The sequence below is a fragment of the Euprymna scolopes genome, chromosome 21, assembly GCF_053919585.1.
Source record: "Euprymna scolopes isolate OS-2025 chromosome 21, ASM5391958v1, whole genome shotgun sequence".
Classification (NCBI taxonomy): Eukaryota; Metazoa; Mollusca; class Cephalopoda; order Sepiida; family Sepiolidae; genus Euprymna; species Euprymna scolopes.
In genome coordinates, this window is record NC_136502.1 from 70,068,564 (window position 1) to 70,092,634 (window position 24,071).

General features: G+C 31.3%; 1 protein-coding gene across 2 annotated transcripts in view; it reads left to right on the plus strand.

Moving 5' to 3' along the window:
- Nucleotides 1–507: 507 nt before the first annotated feature.
- Nucleotides 508–24,071, plus strand: part of LOC145242447 (BCAS3 microtubule associated cell migration factor-like) — a 156,450-nt gene continuing 132,886 nt past the window's right edge. The window contains exons 1-3 of one of the 2 annotated variants that reach the window (XM_080105503.1): nucleotides 508–820; nucleotides 16,665–16,719; nucleotides 23,805–23,880. In XM_080105503.1, coding sequence (XP_079961629.1) covers nucleotides 744–820; nucleotides 16,665–16,719; nucleotides 23,805–23,880 — 208 coding nt within the window. In that variant the 5' untranslated portion in view covers nucleotides 508–743. The remainder of the gene's footprint in view (nucleotides 821–16,664; nucleotides 16,720–23,804; nucleotides 23,881–24,071) is intronic. The other variant, XM_080105504.1, reaches the window with a different exon arrangement.

The window sequence follows — 24,071 nt, forward strand, 5'->3', positions numbered from 1 at the left end:
TCAGAAGAAAGAGCAACAATCAATCTGTCAAAAGGAAATAAGAATTGTAAATGCCAACTGAATTAAAGGAATAAATAATAAGATGGTCAACGTCATGAATTTTGGAATATAGATTTTTGTCATTTATTCACTATATTGCTCTGTAATTACATTGAGCTTCTTAAATAAGGATTAGTATATGTTATAAGAAAATATATTTTTACAGAAGAGAGAGAGAGAGAGAGAGAGAGAGAGAGAATTTTCATAGTAAAGAATTCTGAGTTAATAATTAAATGATCTTTTGTTAATGCTACAGATAGTTATCCCCCCTCACCTATTGGTTATCATAAAAGAGAATATTACAAGTTTTAAAAAATTACAATAAATTATTTAAATTTTTCACTTTCTATAATATTGTATAACAAAAATGATAATGATCGAATATTTGAGATATACATTTTATTCGATTTGCATAAAAAAAGAAAAAAAAAAAAAGAGAAAAAGAATAAAAAGGATCGTGGAGCTTTGTGTGTCTAGAAATTATGTTCCTTTTGGAACACCGTAGTATTCGTGAGCAAACGTCAGTCGGTTGAATTATCCCCACCACAACAACAAGCGCGTTTTGAAAAAGTGACGACAATTTTTTTTATTACCACTACGTTTCATGAGGAATAAGGTACACGTTTGGGGCGACTAGGAGCTCCACCGTTGGCCGTGAAATACTGGTCATTCTTTACTGGACCTTACCAAACTCTTTAATAATCATGACATCGCTAACTGATTCGCCTCGAAAGACTTTAGGTCGATATACTGGAACCACAGTCAGACCTCAGCCATATTGGTAAGAAAACAAAGAAGACGAAAATGAAGAAGCAGACTCCCCCCCCCCAATCGTATTCTTTCATTCTTTTTCTTCATTGCGATATTTAAATTGATTTTTTTTTTCGTGTTTTTATTTTTATTTTTTTGTAATTAAGTTTCAACGTGGAACGCATTAATTTAAAGATGATGGTCTTTAACTTTTTTCATGTTCATCTCTCTAAAAATTAAAGTTTTTTATTTATGCTGAAAAACATTACTAAGGGAATTCATATTTGTGTTTCACTTAACTGTTCATCTTGAACTTTAGAGCTTTGAGATGGCTGCTGTAGAAACGATACTATTTAAATCCAAATTATAAAAGTTTTATAAAAAATTTAATTAGGTTAATACTTACTTATTGTCTAACCAATACCGTAATAACATTACAGTATTGTTTGTTAAATTATTAATTGAACCAAATTGTTATAAAACTAGAATTAATGTTAGATGGAATGGTATATTAAAGCTGAAAAGTTCAAGATGACCCAAAGAATTTATTATAAAGACAACATACTAAAATAAATGGATGCTTCTCTGGAATAAGAACGAAAATCGAAAGTGCAAAAATAAATTTCCATTAAAAACCAATGTACTTGTATAAATCGGCCCCCATGACTGGCAATATTTGGTTCTGTTGAATCCAGTAACACCGGAAAGGTGACCACACATGATTAAACTTTTGGGCAATGAAATGAAAACAAAGTAAACAAAACGTTGACTTATAAATATTTTTGGTGCTAGTGCAGAGTTATCCGCTATTTTTTTAAATCGTATTTCCAAGTTTAATTAAAGTTTTTTTTTTTATTTTATATTTTTGTTCAATTGTAAGGTTGAAGTATAGAATAGGTACAAAACATCCTCCCCATGTTAAGAACGGCTTTTTAAATAATAACCTTATTATTTACGTCTCTGCACTAGTACCAAATTTTTTATTTTTGCAATTTACAAATATATATACGTATAATTTTAAGCAAAATAAAAAGCAACAACTTACCCCCCCCCCTAATAAAATGCAACAATGTAAATTTATCCACAAAAGTAGGTATGTAAATTATGGCGTTCATCGTTCCGTCTGTGTTTATTTACAATCACGTCAATAATAATAATTTACAATAATATTTGGGCTTGACTATGAATGCCATGGAAAAGGCGTTTCTGATTAACACCAGTTTTAAAATATGCAAACGAAGTTGGTCATTATTTTATTTTTTTCACACTATTTTAAAACTGGTAATCAGTAACCAGAAATGACTTTTCCAGGGCATTCATCGTCAAACCGAAACATTAGCTGACATGATTGTAAATAAACACGGAATTTGATGACTGCTCAGAGTGCTCAAATAATGAAGTGTTTTTCTTTTCAAGAATCCGAGTTTCATCTTGTGTGATCGCCTTTCGGCTGTAAAAATGCCGAATTTTTACCGACTCCATAGTTGCAGTTATTGGGGGCTGATGACCAAAATAAGTTAAAAAAAAAAAAAAAAAAAAATACAAATTTATTCAAAGTTTTGGCTTTTTAAAAGCACATTTATTTAGAAACGTAGATAAACGAATGTCGTTTTTCTAAATTCAAATGAAACATATTTACTGTGTTCTGTTTGGCATAAGAAAAATTAATTCGCATTAAAGTTTTTTTATTTATTTTTTATTTTTTAACCTCCTAAAACAACTTCAAAGTAATCTAAGTCTCCTTAAATTTCTTCTGTGAACAAATTTTCTTTAAAATTTTTCAATTTAGATACTTAAGCAATTTTAGTGCTAATGAATTTTTTTTGTTCGTAGTTTTTTCTTTTGCAAAAAAACTATTAAAAACCGATTATTTTTCATTCGACTCACTTCATTAAATTTATAAATATTTCGACAGAATAATTTCTTTAAAAGTGAATAAAAATTATAGCAGAATGTCAATACTTTTAGAATTTTCTGTAGTCATTGTTTCTTACAATGAAAAAAACTTCCAATTCGTCAAAATAGCAGTTATCCTAACTAAATTCGTTATCTAAACATGACGTTGGTTCAAATAAACAATAAAATAAACGCATTTTCATTTATATTTTATTTTGTTTATAAAAATAACTTAAAAATTCTTTTAACTGAAAACAAAAACTTGTTCATGACGTCACTACTTTTTTTTTTTTTTTTTTAGGTTTTAGAATTTTTTCATATTATTTGTGTTTAAAATAAAATGCATTTATTTTTTTACATTTTCAAATCCTTTTATGTGACAAGGGCAACCGTGTTCAATTAATATTCAAAGCAATAACTTTTCCTTTTTTAAAACACTATTTTTGTTCTTTCAGTCAATCATTTTATTAGTAATGCAAATTTTAAAACCCATTCATTCGACGTTAAGATGACGTCACGTATTTGTTTTCGTGCCAAATTAGACTTTTTTTATTTCAGCATGTTAATTTATCTACCCGTTTTAAACATGTCTAAAATCGCCTTTTGTTTAAATACCGTCTTTGCTTAATGATAGAATAATGTCGCAGTCTGAAATGACCGTTTTTCTTTGATAGACATGCCAAACATAAACAATCGGGTTGTAACTTTTCAGTAAGATGGCTTTTTTTAACATTGCTGTCGCTAAAATATTTTAACTTGAGTAATTCTAGTCTTATAATTTAATAATTTAATGACCAAACAATTCAGTAATAATTAGATAATATTAGATAACTAATCAAGTTTTGCCGATAAAGTCAGAAGTTACTTTCAGATTGAGTTCCATATTCAAAGTTCAGTTTAGAATTTTGCACGTTAGAAGTAAAGTGTAGTATCTGTTCTGCTAATCATCTTTTCTGACCTGTCAATGAAATTCTTGGGTGAATTTTTACGTACTTTCACCTTAAAATCACCTTTAAAATGACCAACAGGTTTTAGGGTATGCTGAAAACGAATATCGCATTTAAATTTGACGCAGACAAGTAGTTTTCCGGATATTAAGCAATGCAATTCCTTAAAATATGCGCGCTTGCGCGTATAATGGCCACTAGTAATAACATAAGGAATTACATTGCTTAATATCTGGAAAACTACCTATTTGCGGTATAGGGACTGCCAAAATTCACCACATAATTACCCCGCCCTATATGTAAGACGAAGCAACTTTATAAATTAATATTATCAGTATAACTTTTGTACCATTTAAAAGGGCAAAATAAACCAGTAATAATTAAAAAAAAAAAATTTTTCATCGAACGAAAATGAAATTGCGAGACGAAAATCGTGTTTACATAATTGGTGCTTTAAAATAACGTTCCCATGTAGTAGACATTCCGAACGTGAAAACATACCCGTATTTAATAAATCTAGCAAAAATTAATGGTCAGATTTTCGTGAAATTTTCGATACTTATCCATTTTAGAAGGAAATTACATATAAAATGCAGTTTTCGTAAAATATACGAGGGAAAATATTTTTTAGTGCGTGTTTCCTCCCCCCCCTCTATTTATTTATTTATTTATTTTTTTTTTTTTCGAAATTCGAACAAAATATATTTAAATCTATCGAAATTTCTATTTCTTATGAAACAAGAGTTCAAATAAGTAAAAACTATTTATTTTGTAAAAATTTAAATACACATATTGAACAAATTTACCTTGATGTTGCAATTAAAAAATCGATATAAAGTTTTTTTTTTTTTTTTTTTTTTTTTTTTTTTTTTAATAGCGTTTTTTCGGATTAATATATTGGGCCCCCCCCCCCCAAAAAAAAAGAAACTTCGTAAACATTAATTAATTTTTAAAGGAAAACTTAAAATTCCATTATTTCAAAATGTTCCGTTACAACAGATGTTTAATTGTGTTTAATTTTAAAAAATATTTTTTAATATAAACATGACTCTTGTCAACTATTTTATCGCCAGATTAAAACAATTTGAAAATATTGCACAAATATTAAGTATTTGTAGCTCCCCTCATATTTTGTTTCTGTTTACCGAACAAAATATGGAACCTCGTAGGTAACCAAATGAACATTCAGTAAAACCGTATTTCATATTTTAATGTACACATGTTTATAATATTTAATCGTTAAACTGTAAATCTTAAAACCTAACAAAATTATAAACAAAAATTAATTATTAATTGCAGATTGAAGATAAACAAAGGTTTTAAAATCATTAAGTCGCTTCTGCTTTTCCATAGTTCGTATAGTTAACACAAATCTGACGTCACGGAAACATGCGGTCCATTTTTCACAATCGTTTGGCAGACCCTATTGCGGTAACTTTAAATGTGATCTTCGTTTTTAGCATACCCGTCCCAGCATATGCTGAAAACGAAAATCACATTGTAAAGTACTTTTAAAGGTGGAAAGTAAGTTAAAAAAAAAAAAAAAAAAAATTACCCTCTTCCAGCCTGAGGCAATTTTTATTTTTGTTTCAAAATCATAACTTTTTTTTTTTTTTTTTTTTTAGCTGGATTTCCCCCGCATTAAAAAATGACGAGTGACTGCTTTTTTTCTCGCTGGTGATGACCGATATTTACTTCGTAAACAACACTTGAACATTCGAAATAGATTTTGTACTTTAGTGGATATAAACTAACTTTTTGTAAATTAGTGGATATAAATTAATTTCTGACTATAATTAAAGTTTCGGTATTATTATACAAACACCGTGACAGCGTTAGGGGTTGGGGTTGGGGTTGGGGTTAGGGGTTAGGGGTTAGGGGTTAGGGTTAGGGGTAGGGGTAATTCGCTGTCACGGTGTTTGTATAGTTTTACCAAAGTTTCTAACTCCAAAAATAATTCAAGTATCAAGCAAAGAAAATATTTTTTACCGTGTCGCTATTGTATGCTGTTATTAAAATTTAACTCTGTAGATAGAAATCAAAGGTAAATATGAAGAATTATTCCACCCTCGAAAATTCCTTTAAAATTACCACTCTTACAGGTTTTCGGGGTCGCTGAAAACGAAATTAACGTTTAAAATTACGGCAAACGAGTAGTTTCCAAGATATGAAGAAATGTTAATTTTAAAAAATGGGGGATCATCATCACTTTTCTATAATTTAAGGTAAAATGAGCACCCACTTTATGGCCACTATTTTTTTCGGGGGAGCGGGGGCTTTCTTTCCACCCTCGGAAAATCTTCAAAATTACCACTTTTAAAATTCCAGGAAACCAGTAGTTTCCCAGATATGAAGAAATGCACTCACTATGGTCACGGTTTTTAATTTTTTTTTTCTTAAGGGGGATATAGAACTTGTATAGTTTTTTTAACAGGTGCTTCACTCTTCAGTTTAATTAACTGTTTTGAGCAGAAAAACTTTAATATTTTACAAAAATTCTGTTTACATTTGTAAAATATTAAACAGTTCTTCTGCTCAGTTAATCTCGGTGCGTTACTTGCGTTAAAACAGTTAAACTGCCAGTTTCGTAGACATTTTGTAAACATTGTTTTTAAAAAATAAAAAATAATACTTCTATTATGTTTTAAACGACTGTAATAGTTTATTTTGGAAGTATATTTCATAAAGAAAATTGACAACCCACTTTAAAAACAGAAATTACGAGTTTTATATATTTTATTCGCAGTTTTTTGTTGGGGGTGTCAAAAATTCCGCCTAAAATTCTGATACACCTGAAGCAGAAGCACCTGTTAAAAACTACAAGTTCTATAATTGAATATCCCCTGACTGAAGGAGTACTTGCGCAGAATACGAACTGTTGAAGTGACGTTATTTAGAAACCCGTTTTTAACATGGAGAGGCTGTTTTGTAAATATTTTGTACTTTCACATAACAATTTAAAGATACCGTAAAAATTGAATTAAACGTGAAAATCCTATTAAAAATAGCGCGGTTCGTATTCTGTATAAGAACCTTGTTTATTGGTGAACAATTTATAAAAAATACCGTTTTAACATGAAATTTTAATTTTTTTTTTTTTATCTTATCTGTTTAAAAATATATCTGCATGAAGTAGATATAATCATTTAATATGAATGATTTTGTTTGGGAATTCATTCAAATAATGTAAACATTCTCCTTATTTTGTAATTAAAATTTTTTATTACGAAGGAAAATAAATTTTACAAGATTTATCTTCCTTCGTAATAAAATAAAATTAATCATTACAAAATATATGCATAAATCTTTATTTCACATAGTTAAAGAAAGCGCATATCGCATCATAGCCACACAATAACAACAAAACTGTTGTTTTTCGCTGGCGTTGAAGTGTGCCATGACGTCACGTGTCTCCGTTCGAAAATAGAACACGAACACGTGACAATGTCTTATTTATCGTTTTCTATTCCAAATCCGCAGAAAATCGATTAAGATTGGTTCTTTTCTAGAATAGTGGCTCCACTAAGGAATGCTCTTTATTTTTGTGCAGAAGCACAAATAATCCATATTACTCCACTTTCGATATATAAACTTATTTTAGGCTGAAGTTATTTTTAGTTTACGAATTCGTAACATTATTTTCTGTGAGAGTAAAAAATAAAAATAGAATTGACATTTCAAAAGTTTCCAAATCTTGTTCGGATTCTCCATGAACAAAGTAAAGATCATGTCTGACATGGTAGTGATATAGGAGGGCTTCGGGTTTGTATTACTGTACACATAGATTCGAAAAAGTTGTAAAAAAAAAAAAAACAAATCTATAACAAATAAATATTATCAAAAGCCAAGACAAGTTACTTTTCTACCAAACTGGATACATTTTTTTTTGTTTTTATTCAATGTAACATGTTTATTCAGCTCGAAAAACATGCAGTGTTTACCGATGTATTGGAAAATTCAAAATGGCGCCCGACGCTCTCTTTAACATGGTAAGTTTGGGAAAAGGTGTTATAAATAATAAACTAGACAAAATACTATTAAAAACACCGACTATATGTCAACTTATGTCACGGTAACATATAATGAGCGAATTTCTAACAGTATTTTGTCTAGTTTATTATTTATAACATCTTTTCCTGAACTTACCGTGTTAAAGGGAGTGTCGGGCACCATTTTGAATTTTCCAATACATCGGTAAACACTATGCTTTTCGAGCTGAATAAGCATGTTACATTGAATAAAAACACGAAAAATATATCCAGTTAGGTAGAAAAGTAACTTGTCTTGTCTTTGATAACATTTATTTGTTATATATTTGTTTTTTGACAACTTTTTCGAATCTGTGTACAGTAATACAAACCCAGTGCTTCCCTGCGAGTCACCACATGGTTGTCTTCAAATAAATAAAAATGACTTGGTATGGCAAGCGTCAAAAGCAATCTAATTTTATTCAGTAGAATAATGCATTTAACATTTTCATTCCTCATATTTTTATCATTCAAATGACAATATATTTATTCCCTTTATCTCTTCTTCTCGAGTACCCATTAGTAAAAAAAAAAAAAAAAAAAAAAAAAAAAAAAAGTTTGATCATTTGTATGCCTAGTTTTTTTTTTTTTTTTTTTTTCATTTTTTTCATTAGGTCCACCTCCACAATTTGCTTTAAAACTTGCGTGTGTGAGACTCGTGTCCAAGTAACCTACATCTAAATTTTCAAGTTTTTAGACCCAAAATTGGCAGGAGTTTGGTAGACTTTGCAACGGTCAACTCTTTCAACTTTGACCTTTAGGCAGCCACATTTTCAGCCACAAACTAATTAAAAAGCTTGCCCTATGTCTGAATACACTTTTTCAAATGTTTAGACCAAAAATTGGCTGAGTAATTTGGTAGACTATAGAGGTCAAATTTGTTAAAACTTTGACCCCTTAGCATTTATCATTTTGGGCTCAAATCAAATTAAAAAGTTTGATCCATATCCAAGGAACTTGCATCTAAATTTTTAAGTGTTTAGACCGAAAATTGGAGGCGGAGTTTGGTAGTTTTTAAAGGTCAAATCGTTGAACTTTGATCCCTTGACAACCAAATTTCTGGCCTAAAATCGAGTAAAGATTTTCCAAATCTCAATGCCCCTTATCTCAAATGTCTGTAGACTGAAAATTGACAGTAGTTTGGTAGGGAAATGTTACCCACACACGCGCACAATTTCACTTTTATAGATATATAGATGACGACTTTTATAGGGTTTCGGGTAAATTTGACAACCGGAATACTCTAGCCAAATCACGGCTAAAAAAAAAAATCGTCCGCACCCAACAAAATTAAAGACCAACGAAATTTATTTTTATATATTTTTCTAAATTTTAGTTCAGGTACGCATTTACCAGAAAAGAATGAATTGCTATTTCGTTATCCTTCTTGCTGAAATAAAATTGTTGGTATTTTATTTTAAGGCTCATCTCCCGTTCGTTTTTTTTTTTTTTTTTGTGTGCTAAAAACGAATCTGCGAACCGTTTCCGTCGCAAAAAAAAAAGTTTTCATGGTATGTTTTCCATGTAAATTTAACTTAAAAATGAGCACCTACTTTCTGGCCACCTGAGAGATGGGGGTGGCATTTTTGTGTTTGTTGGCTAAAAAGTTTCTTGCTTGATTTCTTTTGAATGGTATTAACTCTGGGACTATTTTTCATTTCACAGCCTAGCTTTTATTTACGCTATGTGTGAGAAGGCTGTTAAATGTGTATTCACGTACCAAGCTGCCTTGTTATAGTGTAGTATTGGTGAAAATTTAAAATTAGGCGAAAAACAAGTAGTTTTCCAAATATTAAGCCATATAATTATCACAGGTGGCTAGTTTGTATGTGCAAGCGCACATATTTTCAATGCGCGTGTCAAGTGTTTTTAACGAAAATCAGTTTTTAACTGTTGAATTTGTATAGTTATCATTATTTACTTTTTTTTTTTTTTTTTTTTTTTTTTCAAAATTTCTAAACAATATTAATCGACTTTAACCTTAATTTAATAAAATAAAACATTTTTTTTGTAAATAGTCTGTTTTATTGAAAGATTATAAATTCTTAGTTTATATAATAGGATGTTGAAACCTGATGTTTCCGATTACTTTATGGATTTATCAGATTTTGCAAAAAAAAAAAATGCCATATGACACTGAGCATGCTTTTTTTTTTTTTTTTTTTTTTTCTTCAATAAAACCGATTTTTAAAAGAAAAGCAAAATAAATAGGTAAAATATCAATTTGTAAAAAGATTATGGTATGTTGTATTGAAATGTTAACAGCCTCAACTCCAAAAATTTGAAAATGGAGCTTATCGTTTTGCATTCAAGACTTTTTCATGTATATGAGGGATGTTCTAAAAGTAATGTCTTCTATTTTTTTTATTCTGCCCAAATGGATTAGAGGGGACTGCAAATTATATTATGAGGACTGAACTTATGCATTCATGATATGAAAGTTTCACATCTTTATTATAGTGATGGTGTGAGACTCTAAGAAAGCAACTCCTATCATGGACATGTATCAGAAACAGATGCGTCATTGAATTCGTTTATGCAGAAAAAATTGAACCAATCAACATTCAGTAGCACCTTTTGAACGTTTATGAAGTTGATGCCGGCACTGTTAGATGGGTTTGTGGATTTGCAAATGATAAAGCCTGCTTTGAACTTTTGACTGAGGTATACTTTATTACTGGCAAAAGTGCATTAAGAATGATGGCAACTATGTAAAAAAAAAAAAAAAAAAAAAAAAAAAAAAAAAAATTTCCGGAATACAAAAGGTCACTTTTTGTAACGGTACCAATCCTGTCTTCATAACTCTTTAATGTTTTAGTTTTGGAGTTAAAAAATAGAACTTATTTTTGGAATGACCCTTGTATACTTTATATAATTTTCCACGTGTTTCACCATAATATGCTCATTAGCATGGCTGAATTTAGCAAATTTAGAAACCATGACTACCATCATTGCTGTTTGGCACCTTTACTGTCAGGCCACAAAACTTTGCTGAAAGTAGAATATATTATAGCACATAAATGCATAAGTTTTTCAATTTTTTTTAAAAATGATTAAGATGAATAAAACCCTGGTCTTTGGGATATAGCAAAATTGTTCTCTATCTCGTGTGTGTAGAAAATAAGAACGTTTTATAAATATACAATTTTTACAAATTTCATTGAAAGAATATTGATCTTCATAGATCATTTTATCTAGTAGCAGAAATACTTGTTTTTTATTAATGAATCTCTGCTTATCAAGGCCCAAAAGTCACTTGAGTTAACAAATTTGTTAGAGGACTAGATAATGGTTGAAAATGTGCAGAATTTGATTAAGGACAGTGCAACAAGAATTTATCATTGAAAATGACTAGTTTCTTGTCATCTTAGAAACTCTGCTCATAGAAGTTCTGTTTAGCTTTAAGTACACAAATAAAAAAAAGGACAAGTATTTACAATGGTTTTAGCTTGACAAGGTTTTGCTGTGAATGTTTGAGAAAGGGAGAGCAGAGATTGGAGCTCAACCGGGCACCTACCATAAAAATAGAATAAAGACTAACAATGTCTCTTTCCTTAGACACTGTATGAAAGAAGTCAGATATCTATGCAGAGTTTCTCAATTTTCTTCAATTTTATTGGATAGATTAGAAATTAACATTTATAAAATCTGTTTAATATTCTTTTTTAAAAAATGATTCAGGTTTGATGATCGATATCAGCTAGGAAATAACTGGAATGCTGTCATTAAAAAGTTAAAACAAAAACAATTGTCTGAGATTCCAAATCCTTATGACATGAAATATTGGAACTGAAAGCAAACACTCCATCCCCGGGACCAAATCATTTTGAAATTTGAATTTAAAAAATAAAACCATTCCAAACCATACAATACAAATATTTTTAACTCGCTTAAATGAGTTTGATATGCATTTTTCTTCCACATAAATCTGGAATAATTTGATGGAATTAAAAAAAAAAAAAAAAAAAAAAGAAGTTTTCTCTTCAAAGTAAACACATCAAATACCTATCATGATTTGACGGCTAAAAGGAACGTTAAAAATGTTGGGAAATTTTATTCTTATTTTTACCTGCTCTTAATTTTGAATAATGAATTTTTAAAGTCTGACATTGATAAGGACATTAGCTCAAACATGCTGATTCCAAACTGGTTGGCGTAGCTCAACAATTTAACTGATCTGCTGATGCACACATCAGCACAATATTGCTTTATATATAGAATGTGGGTGCATATTTGTTTTGCTAGTCTAGGAAAATACTATCATGATAGTATCATGAATAGACTGCTCCCTAATCAGATAGTAATGACTGAGAGGATATGATGAAAAAAGATGATACCTGGCAGAATCGATCATGACGATAAAATCCATAGTACACTACTACCCCCCCTTACAAGAAGGCCGTAATATCTTAGAGTATTAGCCCAGCCCTCTAAAAAAAGAGGTACTTTCTGAGAAGACTCTTATCACAACAGAACTGATACTACACTATCCACTCCCATTAAAAAATACTAGTTATAAATTTTTTTTCATTTATTTAAAAATGCCTAGTTATAAAAAACATGATTCTTTGGCCTTTTGATTTTGATCAGTGTGGTATCTTTCTTAGCATCCAACATTTTATCAATGAAAATTAGTGTGTATGTATATATATATATATATATATATATATATATATATACACACACACACACACACACACACACACACACACACACACACACACACACGTGTATATAATATAAAGAAAATATAATAATGGCATTTACAAATAAATATTCTACAAGATTAATTTATTAGGAATACTTGCAGCTGTTTATGGGTTTTTACAGGTTATATATTAATGTGTGTATGTATATACAGTATTTATAAAATTGTATAGGATTAAGTGTAACCAATTATATTAATATGGTTAGGATATGTGAAAAAAAAATTTAGTATTTTGTTTGTGCATATAGTTTCCTATAACAGTACTAGTACAGTTTGTAACCTTCGCTAAAACTTTTGTTGGTATCTTTGGGCTGTTTGTGTTTAGCCTATCAGTTTCACTCAATTCAATTGTGAATTGAGCAAATAGTAAAATTCGTCTGTGCTAAAATCTGCAAAATTTTGGAAAATAAAGTTTCTTGAAAAACCCTAACCCTAACAAATAATTTTTTCACCCTCAACCTAACCTAGTTATTATGATTCAAAAACTATACCAGTGCATAAAAACAATTTTATTGGAACAAAAGAAAAATTAAACAATCTTTTAACTTATAAAAAAATATCAAAATAAAAATATTTTTTCATAAAATTTTACGTGCTAGGACTATCTTTCCTTTTTTGTCTTACTTTAAATGTTACATTATTTTTATTTTATTTTTCTTGCTTGACAATATTACTTCATTTTGATTTTTAACACTGGGTTGTTCTTTTGGTTGGTAGCTTTTTGTCTGTTTATGAAAACAGTCAGAAGATACTGACGAAAAATTTGATTTTTAGCATGGGTCATAAACTGTATCGGTATCCCTGAAACAGATGTTTTCTTCTGGTTGGTAACTTAATCTGATTCATATTTTAGTCATAGTTTCAAATAGATGAATAATTTGACTAAATGTCAGTGAAGTCAAATCTACACATATTTTCAACTTGTGATCAATTGCATATTATGTTGACCCTCCGGTTTCTATTATATCAGCAAAGTTAAGCACCATTGAGCCTGGTCAGTATTAAATGGGTGACCATTTGGGAATAGCAGATACTGTATCTATTCTGTTTTTTATATCCCTGCATTGTTTTCGATCATACTGGATTTTTTCGTTGTTATTAGAATCAAGAAGTGTCTATTCAGAAAAGGGATTGTGCAACCCTTGCTCCACAATTACATGCACAGCTTCCGTTACAGGGCTATCTATTTTCTTTCAAGACTAAGCTGAGGCAATGATGTAATAAACAAATAGAGCAGAAATACATTAACAGGCATTTTTATTTTTTTAAATAATTTGCCAATGAATGTTTGAGAATATAAAGGATGGCAAGACTATTGAGGTTGAAGTTTTGTTACTTTTGTGATACCATTGGTGCACAGAGGAGCAGGTGCTAATGTAATTGCAAGAGTTAGGAGTGAATGGAATATGTGCCTACATACGAAATGGCTTTCCATATGGTAAGGCCATCTCCAGAGAAGATCCTAAATTGTTATATATGTGCTTCAGAGTGGCCCTGGCTCGCAGCACCGCGTTCATATTTGACCTATTATCCCCATAACAGTGGATATACTATCATGTAGAATATCTCTTAGAAAATTGACCACATTCTGTCTGCTCATCCCTCGGTTAAAATTCAGAATGGAGACTTCAATGTTGAACGGATGATGAGGGGAGGTACTGTTATTTTTCGATTGCTTATAAACTAGACAGTTTGCAAGTCTCCTTGCTTACAACTTTCCCAGAATTGTGCTCATCCTCCATTGTCTCCATTGCAATTTTCGGATCACTCAGTTGTCTTGGTTAAGAAAAAAGAAATGTAATAAATCCTCAGATTTACCTTTCCATCATACTGTATATCGATACTCTATCGCTGACTGGGATAACTTCCAAACATTTATACCAGATCTCTGCATTCCATGTTTAAAAATGTGTCGTCTATCGTATCTGACTTGACAGAATGATTGTCGGTACAGACCGTTTCATACCCTCCAAAACAATTCTAGCAAAAATCTAACAGTCGTGGTTCACTTCAGAATGTGCTGCTGTCTTTGCCCACAGAAACCACTATCTCCACTGCTTTTAGCAAAATAGATGTGCTGGAATGATAATTAGGAGTAAAACATCAATTTTTTTCTAAAGTTGCCTGAACCCAGTTGGCTCTTCTGCCAAAGAGAAAGCACTTTCTCTTTCATCACGTCTCACTTCAGATTTTTTGTTCATGACTTCATATTGTTGCTCTAATTCATCAACATCTGATAAATATTTTGCAAGTATAATTTTGTTGTAAATAGCAATACCATGCCATTTTTTTTCTTTAGATTGAATAAACTCAAATCAAGCATTATTGAAAAAAACCCATAAAAACAAAGAAATATCTTAGTTTTTTAAAATCGGCCCATTAGAACTAGTTATGACCATTCAAAGTATCAATGGTTATCTGAACATTTTGCCTTGAGTCAGTCCTATTCAAATGCATATAAGCTTGTGACTGAAAATGGTAAGAAATTTGCACAATTTATAGACTAACTCATCTTTAAAAAAAGCTGTATCTTCAGATCTTTAAAATATTATGAAATTTTGAACATATCATAATACCACGAAGGTTCAGTTAGCATTATTTACGACCATCTCACTTGGTAACTTAGACTAATTAGCATATTTCAGTTTCATTTTAAGTTTTAAATAGAAACATTATAAAAACACCTAAGAAAAATGGTAAGTAAGGCTTTATCATAAGTATTATTCTGATGGACATTATCATTATAACATGAAAAATTCAAGATGGCGATCAGGAAATAAAAATGCCACCATGACACGATTCAAAGAAATTAACAAAATATGGCTTGTAGCATATCAAATTAAAGGAAATTTTGTACAGATCGGAATTATTTTCAAGTATATTAAACTAATGAGGATGATTAAATTTCATTTTTAACAGCTTCAAGTTATCGTGATAATTATTGGGCGAGTTTCTACCACTATTTTGTATAATTTTATTTTCAAGTCATTGTCAAACTTCAAGAGACATCGCAGACGTTTTTTTTTTTTTTTTTTTTTTTTTTTTTTTTTTTTTTTTTTTTTTTTTCTCGTGTAACGCTTGACACTACTTGTTTTTTTAACAGAATAAATGTTTACGAGACCAAAAATTTATTGAGGTAGGTAGAAGAGTAACTTGCCTTTGGTAACATCTATTTGTTTTTTAGCCACTTTTTCTATCCTCTGGATTGTAAAACAAACCCACAGATTAATTTATTTATTGCAGACTATTATCCTCATTTTTTTTAGTTATTTCACGATGTTTAAGCCAACTAAATATCTGGGTTTAAATATATTATTTAATTGGAATTCATTATTGAGATGAGTATTATTTATTAATTGCGGACTATTATTCTCATCTTTTTTTAGTTATTTCACGTTTTGGCCAACTATTCCTCTGGCCTTTGTTAGGTGGTAATCGCGACGGGATAGGAACTCCGAATCTCCTAACTGCATTCTCAGCAATTACTGCCATCTATAGTTGTTCTCTCACCACGTTTTGGCCAAGTAAGCCTCTGGCCGAAACAACTATGGATAACAGTAATTGCTGAGAATGCAGTTAGGAGATTCGGAGTTCCTATCCCGTCGCGATTACCACCTAACAAAGGCCAGAGGAATAGTTGGCCGAAACATTATGAAACAACTAAGAAAAGATGAGAATAATAGTCTGCAATTAATAAATAATACTCATCTCAATAATGAATTCCAATTAAATAATATATTTAAACCCAGATATTTTTTGTGCGTCAGACGCACAAAAATCCTATGTTTTATAATGCACTTGTCACTATTTCTAATAACTCTAGCATAAAGTTTTTATCCAATTCTTTTCAAATTTTAGGACAAAAGAAAATATATTCACTATTAAAAAGCGTTTGAACACAGTTGCTATCTTTTAACGCTTTGTAATACTTTGAGATATTCTAACTTTTGACTGAAAAGACGTACGTGTTGTGTTCAAATTCCGAAGCAAAGATAATTCTTTCCCTGATTAGCGAAAACAATTAGAAACGTTAACGGGTACAACTTTCGCTTCAAATATTTAAGTATTTGTAAAAAAGGAAACCTAATTATGATAAATTTGTATTAAAACTTAAAAATTTCCAATGAAAGGTTGACTGAGATTTTTATATATGCAAAATACACACGGGCTGATTTTCACATTTCATTGCATTCTGCTGACCACATTCTTAGATGGAAGTGGCAGTTCTTTGGCATTGTGCCATTATAACTGTCAGTAAAATCATTAACTTTTTTTTTTTTTTTTTTTTCTCCTCAGTGACAAAACAATGATGGAGAGTGTTGTTAATTTTATTTCTGATGTCGTCCCACAGGTAAGTTTGTACTTTTTCTATGGAAACTACTCAACAAGAGCATCACGTTTTACATGGGTACAAACCAATCCTGTAATAAATTTTTATCAAATTTATGTTGATTTCTTCAAGCATGTATCTATCAATATAATTCTAAAAATGTAGATTTTGCTTGTCTCTCTAAGCACACTGAATGATGCTGGTCATTAAAAAAAGGCAGAAGACAGGCAGATCTTTTGATATTGTAAATGACAAGATAAGCAGAACATATGTGATCAGTGATCCTCTGTGTGGACAGTTAATTTTTGTATAGGTGTGTTCGGGTGTGTCGAAAAGAAAGTGCTTGATTGAAAGAATGCGACAGTTAAAATACACATTTATTTAAAAACTATACAGTCAATAAAACTATGGTACATCTCCGGAATCTATAATAGTTTATTTTTGTTTTAAATTTGTGTGCATATGATATATATCCTTGTGATTTTTGTTTTTGTGGGAATTGAACTTTTGAAGACCTTGTTGTAGTTTGGTTTTTGGGTACTTAAACTCTTTGATGATATTCAATCTTTTAAAAAAATATTTTTCATTATAGAACTTAAATAAACCTTGCCTTGAAACAACTATAATATAAACTTTATTTGGAATATGATTTGAAAAGTGTTTGTGCGTCCGTCCAAGGAATCTTGTTTGTTTGTCCTCAGGCAGAGTAGATGACATTATTGAATTATGACCTCATCCATTAAAATGGGGATAACCGTGCACAGTGGATGGAGTTTTGTGTTAATTGGTTTGAAAGTAACTGCTGATATGATCTTTTGTCCAATCAACACTATGCTTAAAACAACACTCACTGCTGCTGCTACTTCAAACAATATAACTAATGCAGTGAGAAATATATTAGTATGTTTCAATGCTTTTGATGCACTCAACACCATTGCCAATAAAAATAAAACCTTCGGTTAATGTAGAATATTGTTTTCAAATAATGAACTTTATACACAGAAATAAACAATACTGCCCTGTTGGTGGGGCATCAGAATACGCTAACTACACTCCCTGCTGAGGCTAAGTCCTTCAATGAGGTTAGCTGTGGATGGCGACTTGTGATGCATTGAGACAGGATCTTGGTGGTTGAGGGTATTGGCGGTCAGGGTTAAGTACATTCACTTCCCAACACTCCAAACTTCTTTACTTTGGCTAGATGGGCGGTCAGAGAGGCCCGATCCAATCAATTGGCTGGTCAGGTCAAGCCCTAACGTCTACTACCGAACAAATTTACCCAGAATACAAAGATCAACATACAACTGTGGATAAAAGCCAAACTTATCTCCCTCCTAGGAAAGATGAAAAATAAACAAGATCCTAACAAAAGTAGATTTTCAGAGGCACTGGCTGAGGTTCAGTCGACATGGAAAATCATTAACTCAAACATGGCTGAAAACTTATTTGTCTACATGGGTTTTGTGGGTGTACATCGAATATTTATGACACTTTGAGACTCGCATAGTTGAGTATACTGCTTTGTGTAACTCTGACCTGTCAAAGCAATTGGGTTTCCTCCTTGACAGATCTCAATATTGGGCTTCATGGTAGATGTAGAGCACGGGCAATGAAAATTAAAAAATAAAACCTAATGTCTATAAACACAAACAAAAAACCCGAAATCCCTTGTCACACCTGAAGTGCTACATGAAATTAAAAAACAAAAACAAAAAAAATGAGTTATAGAATATAAAAACTTTTATAAAGAAAGCAAATGAAAGAATTCCAACAAATACATCTTAAAACAATACACAAAAATTACCATAAAAAATTAAAATTGGATACAATATACAACGCATGGAAATCTACATCCCAACCAAGATGTTTGAGATGCCAAAAAATTTATTTGAATATATTAATATAGAAAACCTTTAAATTCCTAAAAGAACTAAAAATATCAAACATCTGAATCAAGAAAAATAAAGAATCCCAACATAAAACATAACTGACCTTAAATAACCCATAGAGGTTGATAGGTAAAAAAAATAAAAAATAAACAATATGAAATAAAGATCTATCAAAACAAACTGTAACTGTAGATCCAATTTTAAATACTTCAGTAAAATGTGAAATTATATGTACATCAGTTAACTCAAAAAGTTTCCTGATTGATTTAAATGTGAATATAATACATTTATATGGATCTTCTAGAAATTCAAGATGGCGATGTAAGATGTTTCCCACATGTTTTGAATCCAATTATTTTTTGGTCCCCTGACAAAAGGAGGGTGAACCTGTAAATTCCCCATCGGCTGTTCGTCCGTTGTGGAATTTTAAAAAAAAATTTTGCACAAACATTAAACATGCTAGGAATAAAAAGTAACAAAACGAATTTTCCGGGAAAACTCCAGTTGCCCTGCTAGGGGTGCCTTTCGGATTAAAATGGCTAAAATTGACACTTTTGTGTTTATTAAAATAAATTGATGCCTTGGATTTTTATAAAACTTTCTGAAAAGTATAAATATAATTTTGTTTGTCTATACTTCGTGATAATTCTTTAGTGTGCTCAAGGGACTCTTCTTAGGGCTAATAAAAACACTATTTTGGACTATTTTACCATATTTGTTCAAAATTTTCTGTCTATTTAGCAGTTTTGCATGGTGCTGAACTCCAATTTAAATGTTAAAGCCTTGGGCTAAATTGGAGGAGGTGGGGGGCAAATGATGGACTTAGTCATTTTTTTTATTTTTTTATTTTTTTTTTTTTTTCCATGGTGCAGAACTGAAATTTAAAACTGTAGTTTGTTCATTTTCACCAAGATTTGACGTCCTCTGGGGATTTTTGGGGGCTAAATGGGGAGGGGGGGGCAAATGCTGAACCTAGTCATTTTATTTTATGCCTCGTTCATTGTGCACTCATGGGGACCATGCATGCTTCACTTGTTTGTTTTGGTTGTAATAAACGCTACAATAAGTTTTTTTCAGATTTTATGTATCTTTTACTTAGTCATCACTTATCAAGGCCGAAAAACACTTGGGGATAAGGGTTAATGAATGGAATTTGGCAACGTAGTAATTGTCAGTGGTGCAAATTGGGTAGAATTTGATTATTAGAACTTGTTTACATTGGATTTGAAGGCTACCATGTTGTATTCAGCCGGGAGGCAGGACAACAGAATAGTGTTTCACAGGTGGGCAATTTTGAGAAAGCTTTGTTCATGTTTAGATTTAGGCACAGATAGGGAATATGGGAAATCATTTATAATGGTTGTAGCTAGTAGGGTGAAAGTTTGGTAAGGGGGAACCATAAATTAGTTCTGTCAAGCACTTATGAAAATGATAGAGCAAAGACAGGCTCACAACCTCTCTTCTGTGGAAAAGAGGTTGCAGGAAAGAGAAAAGGGCATTACCTACTAGATTTCGAAGCCAGCCTTGAACTCTATCAAGGCAAGATAGGGTGCGCCGAGCATCTCTTGCCTGGATTTGATAACAGTACTCCATTTTAAGTCGTACCTGGCTCTTATACACAGAGGATTGCATTGGCAGTGAGATACCAGCTCAAGTGGTAGAATGATCCAACCATTTTTCCAGCGATCTTGGCAATGGATTTGATGGATTTCAGAGCAGGATTAAAGGTCAGTCCCAGAAACTTGTCAACACATGGAACTTCGCCAAAGACAAGAGCTATTCATTTCAATTGGGGTATGATGGTGGTCAGCGATTATGATGAAAGGAGAGAAGCTTGGTTTTTGGTACATTAAAATTAATGCCCCCCCCCCATCCCCCATTAAAAGGGTATCAGAAAGATCTTGGTCATTGCTGGCCTCGGAAGCGTTGTCATCTGCATAAATGTTTACGAATTATCCTAGAATATGACTTAGAAGATCATTGAAGATTAGGAAGTGAGTTTGACCTAGGATGGAACCTTGAAGGATGCCAGCGTTAAAACTCAGTTTCTGATTTCTACCCATCAATGACTACTCTTCTAAGCCTATCAGAAAGGATTTAATTGAGAAGACATTTTCAGCTGTTCCATAGCTGGCGATCTTGTGAAGTAGACCGTTATGCCATTCTCTAGCAAAAGCCTTTGATATGTCAGGAGCTATTGCTCTAGAAACTAATCCTCTGAGATTCACTAATCCTGTCTAACAGTTAGTACATCAGTTACGGATCTCGTGAACTTGCATGTCATGGAGCAGGTTATTTTTGCTGAGGTGTTTGATCACTTCTGTTTCTCACAGATTCCAGCCTGTACTAAGATGACCGATCTCCGGAATGTTTAAATATGGGGCAGACTGAAGTTTTCCAGGGTGTTGGGAAGTATTTCTCCTTAAGGCATTGTTTTAAAACAGCTTTGTAAGTATGGGAGCTAGTTCTTGAAACTTTTTGAGTACTCTACAGGGCTCTACGGACAAACTTATCTTTTGTTGACCTTTGACAACTAAATATTTTCGTTTACTCGCCAAATAGAAAAGTCACTAGCCAAACCCACATGATTTTTAGAATATGACATCTTAGTTCTGTGACGAGTATGTACATCAAAGATTTTTCTATGGTTTTTAACAAGTGTAATTCTAAATATACAAATTTTATGTCGATACTTCAAGGTATAAACATTCTAATTTCTTCAGATTTTTTTTTTTTAAACAGCCCTTGTTAAAAGAAAAAGTATATTGTTCTATTAAACTTTTGTTTAAATGATTTAACTTCATTCGTTTAAAAAAAAAAAAGAAAAAATATTTTTTATTCAGCTTTGGAAAATTGTCGTTGAAAGAAATACAATCGCCAAAAGATAAGTGTTTCATTATTTCTAGTCGCCACTTAAAAAAAAAAAAAAAAAAAAAAATCACTTGCAATGTAGAGTCCTGCTAGAACTGAAATGCCTTTTATCTTTTCTAAATCCTTTTTCATTTCATTATAATAAACCTAACAATTTCTTGAACATTTATCTGAGGAGTTGTTTAGTGGTCTTCTGCTAGCCAACAAAACACCTTTTAAAACCTACTATATAAAAAAACAAAACTTATGAATGTGAATTTAACTACATTACTTGGTTTTGGAATGATAACTAATGATATACATGCTCTGAAAGTGAAAATTAACTTTCATGGAGCTTAATGTTTGTTACAATTCGAAATATTATTATAGAATATACACTGTGTGTGTGTGTGTGTGTGTGTGTGTGACCACATACAATACTGTTTCGTTGTTTCACAGCTCATCAGTGTGGCTAAACAAGCAACTACCTCAAGCTAGGATCGAAACCCGATCGCCCAAACGACAGTCGGAGCTGCTAACTGTTGTGCTATACAGCTGCTGCTATGTGAGCAGTGAACTGACATTGTCCAAATATCGAAGCTCAATTTGTTTACACAAAAAGCATTGTTAATATGCTAATGGTAATTTGTATATCACTTCCCAAATGCTCAAACTAAGATGGGAGCATTATAGTCATCCACATATAGTACTGTTTTGCAGCTCATCAGTGCGGCTTATATATAAAAATGTTTTGGTATGTTTGTTTGAAGTCAAAACTATACTATTACAGTAGAACCCCGGGATACAACATTACTCCGTTTGGGGATTGGGATCGTAAAGTGAAATTGCTGTATGGCAGGGCCTGAACAAAATCTTATACAGTACATATGAAAAATTAGTAACAAAATGCAATACATTATCTAATACACATGTATATAATCAAATAACATTATAAATAACACCGTAAGGCGGGGCAAATACCGTAACCAGGGTCTGGAAAAACATTGTAACTTGGGGGGGGGGGGGCATATCCCAGGGTTCTATTGTACCATATTCAGGGAGGAGGGTAGTCAAATGGCTATTTCATCTTGTGTTTATCTCGAGTGTACTATTAAATTTGATCTTTCTTTGATCAGACAACCTGTAACTTTTAAATATTAGCAGTAGGTGAGAATCAATTGTAGCAAGCAAACAAACAAAGTTTGATCATTGTTTCATGCGATTAAATATTAGTTTTTTCAACTAGCAATGATTCAAAACTGTACTTGTAAAACATTCACAATGCTCATGTAGCTACATTCACTGTCGGCGATTTTTCTTACTTCTACCTATACCTAAAACACAAAAATTTTATGAGCAAAATTTCTTTTCTAGAACTACTCATCTGTGAAACATGTACCATGGGTCTGCTTCTCGACTGACTATAACATGGTTGTTTTCAAGTTCAATGTAAACATTACTGTTGTCTTAAGTAATCAAATCCTGACCAATTTCTGCCATTATCAATCATCAGTGTTGTCTCACCTAACACTTACTAATCCTTATCCTTGTGGCTTTTGAGCCTTGATAATACTGATTATGTATCTTTGTGTCAACCAAGGCGATTTGAATTCCCTATTGGTATATTCCCAGCAGAAGTCAGACTCCACACTGAGTGGCAGAGCACAGAACCAATAAATTTAAAAAAAAATTTTTATTTTTTATTTTTAAAAAGAAATTTTTTTTTTTTTTATAAGAAACCAATTTCTTGCACTCAAAACGGCAGGTGAAGCACGCTTTAACCTTAGTAATGGTGCCTTATTAGGAAGGGCATCCTGCCTATAAAAATTGTCTAAATCAAGGAAATGACTTCCAAAGAAAATTGTTCATGTTGCAGTTTAAATATATTTTGTATAGAAATAAAATGCTAGTAAGACCATTAATATTTCGTATTGTTTTGTTTCTTATACCTATATTTGTTTCTTATTTGAAAAATACTTTCTGTAGAAATAATTTAATTTTTTAAAATATTTTAACTTATTTTAATTTATATTAAAAATAAAGATAATCTTATTGTAAAAATAATTCAAGACTAAATATTTAAAAAAAAAAAAAAATGTAATTTAAAAAAAATTTTTAAATTAGCCACTTGTTCATTATTTCTCACTACCGCTTTTTTTTTTTTTTTTTTTTTTTTTTTTATACGAACTAAACCTGCAGACATATGAAGTATTCATACAATTTTATTAATTATGAAACTTGTGTCCATTCCTCATAAAAAAGTCACATTGGATTCACCATTTTAAATACTAAAATGCTATTTGGAGCAGTTATACACATTTCTGTGGAGAACAAACTTCCTCTCATAAATAACATTTCTCTTTACAGGCCTATAGCAATAATCCAAGGATGGATGATAAAGAAAAAGTTCAATGGGTTCGATTTGAACATGCAGATATAAATGGTAAGTAAGCTAAGCTTTCTAAACCATTTTCAAAATTTACCCAAAATTTGTATCACTTGGATTATTCAAACTACTGTTATCTGGAGTTGTTCTCACAATATTTCGGCTGATGTAACCTTTGACCTTCAGGTGTATTTTGGTCACACTATTTTTTACTCCATGCGTTTGTTTGGCCTTTCCGTATATAAGCA